The 12,038-nt window shown below is 34.2% G+C and overlaps 2 protein-coding genes across 2 annotated transcripts; one reads left to right on the top strand and one right to left on the bottom strand.

Annotated features, from left to right (window-relative positions):
- Positions 1 to 1,514: 1,514 nt before the first annotated feature.
- LOC143567972 (uncharacterized) lies at positions 1,515 to 5,458 on the top strand. The gene is made up of 7 exons (XM_077054245.1): positions 1,515 to 1,686; positions 2,635 to 3,008; positions 3,089 to 3,119; positions 4,243 to 4,316; positions 4,390 to 4,598; positions 4,733 to 4,813; positions 5,410 to 5,458. Exons 1-7 carry the CDS (start codon positions 1,515 to 1,517, stop codon positions 5,444 to 5,446), a joined length of 978 nt encoding a protein of 325 aa, XP_076910360.1. The 3' UTR covers positions 5,447 to 5,458.
- Positions 5,459 to 9,878: 4,420 nt separating this feature from the next.
- Positions 9,879 to 11,254, bottom strand: LOC143567971 (protein WUSCHEL-like). Its single transcript, XM_077054244.1, has 3 exons — positions 10,804 to 11,254; positions 10,630 to 10,706; positions 9,879 to 10,306 (listed from the first exon to the last, which is right to left on the bottom strand). The coding sequence occupies exons 1-3, from the start codon at positions 11,252 to 11,254 to the stop codon at positions 9,938 to 9,940; spliced, it is 897 nt and encodes a 298-aa protein (XP_076910359.1). The 3' UTR covers positions 9,879 to 9,937.
- Between the last annotated feature and the right edge of the window lie 784 nt (positions 11,255 to 12,038).

Here is a 12,038-nt window from a genome sequence, read left to right as displayed (position 1 = left end):
TTTACATACCTTGAACCGTTAGGATGGGATCGAGGGGAAATTTAAGTAGTACTACTGGGTTTGACAAACCCCACCTGCTATAACTCGACTAGAGGTCGGATGGGTGTAAATTGTCCTAACATACATCGTCAGTGTTTTGTGACAGACCTGGTAAGAAGGCATACAGATAGTCATCTTCGGTTCAAATGTCTAGTAACTTGTAAATGGGTTAGCTACCCTGGTATATTTGAAAAGTGCTAAATCCACATACACAACTGATGCTACGTATACTATCTATACTATATATATTACTTTTTACTACAACTTATGAACTCATCAACCTCGTGTTGACCCTTGAGTATTTATACTTGCTCAGATTGCTAGATGTGCTAAGGAGTGAATTGCATTGCATACGTCTGGAGTCACATATGTTGCATGAACTTTTTATTTCACATTATTTACATTTGATGGGTTGTGCATGTTTTGAACACGTGGTTCATTGTTTTTAAACCATTTACTTATACGCTTCCGCAAAACTTTAAATCGTTTGGATTGGATTTTGTGTTCTCATGTTTAAATGAGACGTAAATAAATGTTTTGAATATTTTAATTTGGTCGTTTGGTATAACGAATGAGCTAGATCCTGGTATGTGTAAAACTCCGTTAGTCAAAATTTAGGGGTGTGACATTACTAATTACAAAAGTTTGTACATGAAAAAAATCTAACGAGTATGTTGATGATTTTAACATCATCATATCATTTTAGTATAATCAGTGGCAATTGAGTGTGAGCAACAATAGTTGCAAGCTGGTTCTAAACAATGGTAACTAAGTTGCCTGACGGAGTTTTACGGACGAGGAATTTTCATTGATATAAATGTCTAATCATTGACAGTTATAATCGACAACTGTAAACTGACAACTGAAATGTTTTGTTGGTTCAACGCTTCAACCCCTATATAAGTAAGTTATTTGGTCGAAATTTGGGACACTGTTGTCATAACATGTTCTCCATATCCGTTCTTGTTTTCTTTGTAAATAATTCAAGTAAAACTTCGATAGGTATCATAAGAACATTTCAAACTCAAAGTGATATGTAGTTATATACACGGTCCACTAAAGATATCCATACTTTACGAATTATAAAACCTGTAGAGCACACGCGTAAAATCTACACCGTTTTCATATTTGGCTTGAGATAATGTAATTGATCCATGTCAAAACATGTAAGGTGGAATCACATTAATCTCCGCCTCTATGGATGAACCCCGTGATGTCAAATCCAATTTTGAGAACGGATCCAGAGAAGAGAGACCCCTGATAAAGAAAGAATTGTATGTTAGGCTTCATTTGGTCCAACAATTCCCAATCAAACTCTTGGTTATGCAAACTTAATGGACCAAAGTAGGCAACTTTTAAAACCATAGTGATGAAAATAAGCGTTTCCAAAAACCTATTCAATTCACTCCACCAAATCAATTGAAAACCCCAGCCGACGAGGATGCCGGAAAGCTGAAAGCCGAACAGGAATAATAATGGGGGGAGGCGAAGGAAAAGAAGGGGACTGGGAGTGTGGTGGCTGTGAAAACAGAAACTACGCCTTTAGATCTTTCTGTAACCGCTGTAAGCAGCCTCGCTTGCTTGTCGATTCCAAGACGCCTGCTGATTCTAAGTGGTTACCCAGGATTGGCGACTGGATCTGTACCGGTACGTTTCTTATTTATGTGGGTCTGTCTGATAATCAATCTTTACTCTACGCTGAACAAGCAATTGATGCTATCTATCTTGAGCTCATGTTTTTCAAATCTTTCATTATGCACGTTAATCAGCATCTTCTAGTGCCAGAACACCCAAATTTTACTTTTTTTTTATTAACAACGAATCCATTCCTTTTATTTTGAATGCAAAACTTCACCGGCAATGAACTTCTGTTTATAAATGTATTTTCTTTTAGCAATATTAATATAGATTGTGGATTCAATCAAAGGCAGTCATTGTGGATTGAGCCTTGGGTTTGTTTGTTCTGACATTTGAAGGACTAAAACATGCTACTTTCAATTAACGTGTCATATTAAATCTAAATTTTTTAGATGAAAGAACAACTAAATGCTACTTTTTAACATTATTAAGCAAGGAATTCATTCATTATGGATGGAATATTACATACATAACTCAACTCGTGAAGGTGCAAGCAATAAGCTTCTGTTTGTTAATGTTGCTTGCTTCTCAAAGAGTGTTTTTATTTCTTAACTTTAATATAGATTAAACATTTAGACTGGAATTCATGTTTTACAAATGTTCTAGTATTCGTTATGCACGTTAATTGAAAGTAGCATGTTTTAGTCCTTCAAATGTCAGAACACACAAATGTTACTTTGTAACGTTATTAAGGAAGGAGTTTCATTCATTATGGATGGATTATTGGATGCACAACTTCACCCGTGAAGTTGCAAGAAGTAAACTTCTGTTTTGTTAATGTAGCTTGATTTTTAAAGGGTGTGTTTATTTTTTAATTTTAATATAGATTAAAAGTTTAAAAACAAAGGGAATGATTCAGGTTTAGTGGTTTGTGTTTTTGTGTGTGTAACCTTGGGTTTGTATTTCTTCTACTTGGCTGCATTATGGGTTGGTGTGTGTGGCGATGGATGAAAATAGGCTGCACTAACAACAATTATGCCTCACGAGAAAAGTGCAAAAAGTGTGGACAACCAAAGGAGTTAGCAGCTATGCCAGCATTTGCAATTCCCGGGGCTTCTTTGCAAACTCATCCACATTATTTTGCCAGGGTACAACACCAAAGGCTGAGTCTTGGAAATGGAGCTCTTCAACACCCCCTACCTCTAAACCCTAATTGGCTTCTATGGGGGCCAGATAAATTTGGAGGTCAACAGGCTCCTACCTGGCCTTTGGGTCCCACAAATGCAGTCCCGTATGCAAATCAAGTCAGCCAAGTTGTTGGTTCAAAAGGATGGCGCAATGGTGACTGGATCTGTACCTGTGGTTTTCATAATTATTCTTCTCGAGCGCAGGTACTGAAGTGGAAATTTGTTTCCAAGTGAATATATTTGCTGTTATTATTGTTCTAATTTAGCTTTTGTTGAACTTGCAGTGCAAAAAATGCAATGCTTCTATGCCTCCAGGTAATAACTGATGACAGAGCATCTTCTTTGACTTTTTTTTCTAATACTTAGACTCAACTGTACGTTTACTGTTGTGATGCTGCTTGATTCTAATTCAAAGTATAAATCAGTAGAAATAAATCACACATCAAACCATGATCAACTTTTTTATTATACGATCAAACCGAAATAAACCACACATCAAACCATTAGCCATGTCGTACTATGTTTACTAGATTTAAAACCTAAACCAATTATGACTCAGACAGTTATAAACTAATTTTAGAAAAAAAAGATAAGCCTAGCCAATATTGATAAACTCAAATAGCTAAATTATTCGACTCAAACTCAAACTTTAATGTTGTTAACCTTTATCAAGATTAACCAATCAGCCATCTCCTTAATCTTGATTAGGTTAAGTATTAAAGTTTAAGTTTAAGGAGATTAGTTCAATTTTGTAAGTATATTGAGTTGTTTGACTTAGTTATGTTTGTCGTTTTTTCTAAGATTAGTTGATAAATGGAGTTTTAGTTGGTTTAGGTTTTGAGATTCGAATAAATAGTTTGTTAGGGTTATGGTTTAATGCGTGTTATTTTGGTTTGATTATATTAATAAGAGAATCGATCATTGTTGTGGTCGATATCATGTTTGTGAGTTTGTGTATCTGTTGACCCACAATTACATTGCTGTTGTATCCATACGAACTGTGTATCTTGATTCCGGGTCAACAGGGTTGACCTATAGGTACGTTGTTGTTGTATTCATACGAACTTGTTAAATATAATAATATATTAATTGTGAATACATAAGCAATAATAATCGAACTTGCAAAAAAGTGATCTACAAAGTTGTATGCATTTGCCCTATTTGAACAGTTACCTTTTTTATCCGGTTTTCTTTTTCCTTTGATTCATTTGAAATAAACCACTATCCAAACTGGCCCATTCATAAGTAAATGCGTCAAAATTGCGACCTGTACTGCTTCTGTATTTGTTACATACCGATTAGCTGTTGGTACAACTGCCATAGATGTGATTAGACAGTTTGCTGTGGTGTTAGCATTAAGCATTTTAGCTTGACCGATTAGACTCATTTTTAGAGCAAGTCACTTACCAGTTATATTATTTACCTCTTAACTCTAAAGCGTTGAGAACAAAACGTTTAGCATCTGAAGACCCTGTTCAAGATTGGGATAACAAACGACTGAATGCCGGCCAGGTAATGTTCAACTTAATAAACGTGGTTCTAAATTTCATTCTGCTTTATAAGTGTGAAAATTTTCAATATACAGACGTTGGGTCTTCAGCAGGCTTATCAGCCACCTGGGCAGATGTCAAGTTCTTCATATTTAACACCTTTTCAGATGGCCAGTTCTGCTGCAAATCAAACAGCTGGTGTTTTACAACTCTATCCTGATGGTGCTTCAACAGCAGTGCAGCATTCACAACTTAATCTGCAACTGCCTCAGATAATGACTATGCCAACACTCCCTGGAAAAGGGTAACTTTTTATAAAGTTTTGTTGTGTTAAACCTTCATGTTTCTTAAAATGATATTTAACCTTGAGTTATGAAGGCTGTTTGATGTATTCTTTGAAGAGTTTTCTAACACTTGTGTTATGTTGTAATTTGTCAGAGCAAAGCAATGGCGTGATGGTGATTGGATGTGCACTAACTGTGACAATCACAACTATGCATCTCGATCTCACTGCAATAAGTAAGTTTACAGTTATATTTTAATTTAGTAAATGTCTAGCCAATATGCAAGTAGGGGTGCTCACAGTCAGGTTTTGATGAAAATTTTGGGCCGAACGCTAATTACGGTTTTGAGAAAGGACAAACTAAACCCGCTTGGTTGGGTGGGTTGGGTGGACTGGACCGTTTTACGATTTTGGCGTTTGACGGTTCGGTTTTGGTGGTTTGAGTCGATTATGTTTAATTCTTTACTAAATCGTTTTTTGTGTTAAAAAAGGTTAAAATGAGAAAGAGGGTTCATGATTATTATACATATAACTAGATAATGATATTTCAAAAATGAAAATGATTATGTCTAATAAAGCTTAAACAGTTGTTTGGTTTACACAGACGGTTTCAAGTTTCAAACCAGACCAAACTGTTAAACCTCTAAACTGTTAACACCAAACCGTTAACTAAATCGTTTGGATCTCAAACTGGCCGACTTGCTTTGGTTTAGACGTTGGTCGGTTTCTATGGTGTTTCATCTCTCATATGCAAACAAGGCATGTTTGTTGTCTCATGAACATTAATGTTTGACCTATTCATATGACATGATGATATTCATATAATATGCAGGTGTAATACACAGAGGGAAGCTGTAAGTGTTGCCTAATTTCAGCAAAGAGTGTATATGTGGAATTAAAGGTAGGTGCTAAAAGTTTGGTTTGTACGAATTTGAGTTATAGTTTGTTAACATGATTATTGATTGTTGTATATCTACCAGTACAAGTTGTTTTGTACTTCATACTTCAAATGAGTTTTCACTAATAAAACTAATCATCTAGCATGTGCACACAGATTTTCTGGTTTACATGGTTACAAATATTACATGCTATTAATGTTTCAGTAAATGGCATAAATCTTTTACATGGTTTGCTAAAAGTTATGAGCATTGTTTTGTTGAAACATTGTGTTCCATTACATGCTTTAGGGATGTGTATGCGTCATTGATGATTTCATAGCTGACTGGTTCTGGCTACAGTTCGTTGGGTGTTTTTCAGTTAGGCGGTTCTGTTAATTGCCCGTTTTTGGTGAGTCAAATAAAGTTCGTTTCATTTGATACTGCTAGTCACACTCTCTTTTTATTTATTTATACAGCTAACCATAATCGAATCATATAACTTCGTTATTAAAACTAATATCAGCTTAAGTATTGATCTCAGTTGATTCAGTAGTTTAATTTAGTTGTTTCAGTCATAGTCGGGGTATCACCCATCTCGGCGACCCCCTTGCCTCGCTAAGTGAATTCAACCCAAAATCAATAACATTGATGTACCCATTTCCCAATTCTTTCAACCAGACCATACCGGAGACCAATAATATTATTCATATAGAGACCAATAGTATCTCTAAAAGTCTAAAGCCCCATGCATTATAGAATGCATATAAAACATAACACCAAATCTTCGGAATAACTCTTAATTTGATTTAGAACCAATTGAACATCTATAGAGCCAATTCCCAGCTATTCCATATTAACTAAATTTAAAGACATACATGTGTACTGAATCAGACCATACCCGTTACCCATAGTGCGATGATTTCTAGACTGTGTGAAGGCAACTTGCAAACAGAATCCATGATCAGGAAGCATCACACGACGATAATAGGACAGAAATATGCCAAATTATTCAAAACAGATCAGAAAACATCAACTTACGATATCCAAACAACCATTTCAAGAAACACCGATCAAGAAATCAAAGTAAACTTGAAATGCCATTAAAAATTACTAAGTTTCCTACGAGTTCCGAATATTAATTTTCATAAGCTTCAATAACAAAATTCAGTACCAACTAAAATCACTTAAAGTTCCAATAAAGAACAACTAACTCAAAAACTAAAAATCTAAAATCAAAAGGTTCCAATTTCAATCATGTTTTAAGTTTAGTCAACTAATCAAGTTTGAAGTTTCAATTAAATTTCATATCTAATTTCAATAATAGTATAATTGAAGTAAGGAAGTGTAAAAATTCGATCAAAATAGTCTTTGAAAACTTGTTTTGAAAAGTTATATATAAAGTTTGGTGTATGTGCATAATTTTGAAAAGTGACATCAAATTCCAATAAGTTTAATCTCGATTAATTCCAATTAATCCATGTCAATCACTAGTCGGTACATTCATCGTCGGACTAGCGTCTAACGGGTTCTACAACACTGGGCTTAGGAAAGATTTGGAGAAAATTGGGTACATAGTTATTGGTGAATACATTGGGAAATTGAACAATTAGGCTACTCATAGGTATTGCTCATGCAAGTTAATCCTATAATGTCATCTCATTTTTACCCTTAAGTAACCACAAACCATAAAATCACTAGCAGCACTTACCCATAAGTACCCTACAACCTTTTGTGTTGATTTAATTCAAAACACAATATAAACATAGGTAAGTGGTAAATATTTTTTGAAGTCATGCATATCAACATAGGTGACGATGATATTAGCACATGGGTTTAAAGCTTGTCATAGGGTGTCCCGTCCCTCCTTATTTAGGCATTTGAGTGAATAGGCAATTGGGCACGCTTATACACAATTGACAATTGGGTCTAGTTAAATGAGTTTTAAGTTATTAGTATGTTATCAACCATACCAATAAGCAAAAAAAATAGGGATGATGCGTTCAAATCACATTCAATCCTAACTTTAATTTTCTTCATATTTTTTAATCTCTACTAATCCATATTATTCATGGGTCATGGGTTTAATTAGCATTATCAATTAGTTATAATCCATATGAAAAAAAAAGTGAGCAAACCGAACTTAGTTATTTTATTATTTAACTACACTATTTTTAAAATAGTATTCCTGAAATGCAAAATAGATATGTTATACACGTCGTTTACTATTGCAAATCCGATAGGGACGTTCCGAGAATATGTCTACTCATGTTTCGATATAAACTTTATTTAAGTTGCTTTTGTTTCTTTACGCACATTGGTCACCAAAATGAGCGAACCGAACTAACGTAGTTATTTTATTATCTAACTAAAACTACTTTTAAAATGCAAAGTTTTAGTAATAGTATTCTTGAAATGCGAAACTAGATATGCTACACGTCGTTTACTATGGTAAATTCGGTACCAACCGAATTTTTGCCGACTCTTCTTCGGCACCGCAACCTATTGTTTAAAGCAACTAGTTAAATTAAAAATATAATTTGAGCTTAAAATTTTTTATTTTTTAAATATAAACAATTACAAATATTTTTATTAGGCTAGAAGTCTATACAATTTTTTTTTTTAGTTTATGAGACCAAGTTCATTGGTTCAACGTGTTGAGACAAAATTCTAATACTATAAGGTGCATATGATTTTCGAAAAGCAACAGGGTGAGTAAATGAGTTATGTCCATATATTAAGCTCTACTTTAATTCATTATTTCATTATAGCTCTAGCTCGGCTCAATCTGACTGTTTTATTAAATAGTTACCCCATGTAAATAGACCAATCTTAATTTCTTCACTTAATGAGAGAACTAGGTTAGGGAGAGAGATATAGGAGAAGGGAAGATGTTTTTATGTATATGTTGTTCTTTTTTTTAATAACATTCAGAACTAACCATAATAGTTGAGTGAATATTTCTGAGACGGGATGTCAATCGTTCATACTGATTTTGACGAGCCAAGTCTGAATCACCAAAAAACACCATCAGCCCATCAAAGAAGAAACCCATACCTGTGGAAAAACCCTTGAGTCAAGTTTCGAACTTAAAACCTTAAGATACCAAGTCTTAACCAATATCACCTTTATGTCATTGAACCAGAAGACCATGTACCATTGTTTATTAATATTATATCTACATAATCATCAACACGTGCAACTTATATTATGTTGCTCCTTCGAACAAAAGGTTGCAACCTTTTCAATTTCATTCTATTTTATTAATAATAAATTAATATTCTTTATTATGCATTAAGTGAAGAAATTAATTAAGATTGGTCAAAGGAAGAAGAAATATGGAATTCTGAAACATTTGACTTTAGTTGTCAAATAAAGCGAGCAATCCCATATTTGGATTGTGGTCCCGTAAATTAAAGCTTTAATGTAAGGAATTTGAGTAGCAGTTGCTTCTTCCTGCTGTGGTCCAAACCAAAATGCACAGATTCTTGATTTTATAAGATATTGTCATATGATTCTTCAAGCATTAATCACAATATATATATGTGAATCACATTTATTAGTTTTTTAAAATTAGCAAAAAGAATTTTCAAAATGCTTTTTTTTTTAAATAATAATATGATTGACACGAATATACTCTATCATCTATGACCCTGTTAGTTTTATTCAGTTTGTACCAATGTAATCCATCATGACAACATTTACTTTTCTAAATTGTATAAGCATATAAGATAAGGCGAGTGACTACTCGTAGTTAAGAGTGATTATGATCTGGTTATAACTGATCTTAGATCAAACTGTGAGTCATACCTTTAATAATGGTTTTAACCGTCATAAACCAAAAACAAACCCTCAAAAACTTAACTAAAACTGAACGGTATATTAAACATAAAATGAAACCCTGATTGTATTGTGGTAGCGGATCATTATATGTTTTCCAAAGAAAAACAAGAGAACCAGCAACCTTTTTCTCCATCATGTGCCCACTTAATTAAAAGCTTTAAGCCTTTAATACCAAGGTTAAATAACTGCCAAAACGGTTATAAATCTACCAAAAAGACGTTACAAAAACTGTTTTGTGGGTGGATTGGACCTCGGTATGGTCAGTTGGTGATCACAAAACCGAACTATAACCTATTTGAACATTTTAGGTCATCTTTACCCAATTAATTAGTTGATTTGGCAATTCATTGCTTTTGAGTTTCTTTATAAGTCACTTATCATTTCGTAAATAAACAAAGACTTAATTTTAAACGATATATATATCTAATCAGACATGAATCATTCATTCATTTACCAAGATAAATAATGAATAAAACCAAACATGTAAGTACACTAAAACGTGATTTAATAATAATATAAAGATCATACTCATCATATAATAAGATAGCGGAACAAATCAGAAATCACCCATAATTAGAACATGATAACTACCACGTACTTACTTAATTACACACTTAACTAGCAAAATACATAGATTTAATATCAGTTATAATATCCATATGAGTTGAGACTGAGTTCTAGAGAAGCCCTATCATCAGACCGGTACCAGCTTCCTCCAGTACTATAGTAACCTCCTGAGCTATGCTCCAATGGCGAATTCGCCGTCTTCATGCCGAAGAAATCATGGTTGGTGCCATCGTGAATCGGAAACAACGGAAGTGTTTCGATGCCTGTTGAGGTCTCACCTTCTTGCTCTTCATCTTGACCATGATTCTCCATAATCTCATACGTTTTTGGCTTCAATTTGTCGAAAAAAGAACACGAATCGACACTGACCCTTGATCTTGATCCCATATTCCTGCCAAGTCCTCCGGTGGCCTTACTCTCTCCCGGTGGTGATATTGAACATTTCTGTATAACCAAGTACGTACATAACCAGTTTTATTACTTTTTGACAATAATATATTAAAACATAATATGATCTTCCATAAACCCTAATTTTTCCTCATGAAATTCTAATGCATACCATTTATTTTTCTATTTTGATGTGTTAGTTATGTTCACACGTCTCGAGAACCATATAACTAAATAAAAATCTAAACTGGATAAAACAATATATCAAGGCTGTATATGCCTTAAGAGCTTGATCTCTATAATTCAAGAAAAAAATTAGGGTTTTGTTACTTCTGAAAATAGGAATGAAATTCATGAAATAATATTAAACAAAAATGTACCCTGAAACTTTTCTCCATAGCAACAGATCCATATCCACAACCAACAGACATCACTCCTTGTGAAGAAGAACCAACCCCTTAATCAAAAGATTTCAAGAAACCAAAATTAGCAAAACATATACAAATTAATAAAAATACAATCTTCTCAAGAAAGTATATATAATAACTTAGTACCAATGTGATGAGTGGTGTAGAGTTTGTGAGGGTGAGCATAAACATGTGGTGGTACTGGTGGATCTTGATGGTGGTAGAGGTGGTGGTGAGTTGGAATTTGCATGGCTGCAGCCGCGGGAAGATGGTGGTTGATGTGATCGGAGAAGTGAGACTGCGGCGGAGCGACCGCAGCCGGAGCAAAGCGTTTCTTCTGGCGTTCACGAGCTTTATGGTTCTGAAACCAATAAAACACATTCTTGCCTTCAATCTTGCCGTACTGCCTGAGCTGAGCCGCAATTCTCTGAATCTGGTCAGCAGTTGGTGATCTGATGCCATTGTTGTAGTAGAGTTCTTTCAATATTCTGATCTGATCACTTGTAGGTGTCCACCTTGTACTGCTTTGCCTGCACCCATAGCTTTTGTTGTTCCCAAAATCTTGAATCTCTGCTTGTTGTTGGTGAGTTGTTTCCATGGTGTTAAGTTAATTATTGTTTACCAAACAAACAAGAGAAAACCCTAATTATTAAACTTTTAGTTGTGGTGTGATGGAGATGGTGGTGTACTGAAGCAGCTTATATAAGAAGAAAGGTATAGGAGTCATGTGCACATGGAGGATACAGACATACAATGACACAAACACATAGAGTGTGAGAGAGAGAGAGAGAGATTGGGGATATCTGGAAGAGAAGGATTGAAGTTGACAGAGTGATGTTAAGAAAAAGGTAAGGGACAAAAGAGGGACTAGAAAGGTTGCTGCACACAAGGGTTTTTCTTTGTGAGCAGTCACACATTTCATTACTTTATAGGGCTATCACTACTTGAGCTCAATATTATAATATCTCAAATGCCATATATATATTATCATATAATGTAAAATTTATGATGCATGTATATATGTTATGTGCATTTTTGTTGATCTAGCCAATTATACACCATGCATTAAAAGCTATTTATGTATTTTGGATCCGTCCAAGTACTCATGTGAACAAAAGCCTAGGTTGCTAACTTATAGTTTAATCTGATTGTTTGATGGTTTTTCCTAGACAGTTCTTTCGACTTCGTAACAGTATTCAAGATTCCCAATGCTTGAGATTGGAAATTATATTGCAGCCTTGAAGATTCTTGATTAAGTGAATGAATGCTACAAAATCATGTGTGACAATGATGTGTTTTTAAATGTTATTGAATACATAGGATATGAGGGGAGAGAGAGAGAATGATCACACACACACATATATATATATATATATATATAT

This window comes from Bidens hawaiensis, unplaced genomic scaffold (assembly GCF_021521415.1).
Source record: "Bidens hawaiensis isolate Kalapana, Puna unplaced genomic scaffold, B.hawaiensis_p1.1 tig00023787_1, whole genome shotgun sequence".
Taxonomy (NCBI): domain Eukaryota; kingdom Viridiplantae; phylum Streptophyta; class Magnoliopsida; order Asterales; family Asteraceae; genus Bidens; species Bidens hawaiensis.
Note: the sequence above shows the minus strand (reverse complement) of the source record. Positions and strands in the feature narration are given on the sequence as shown.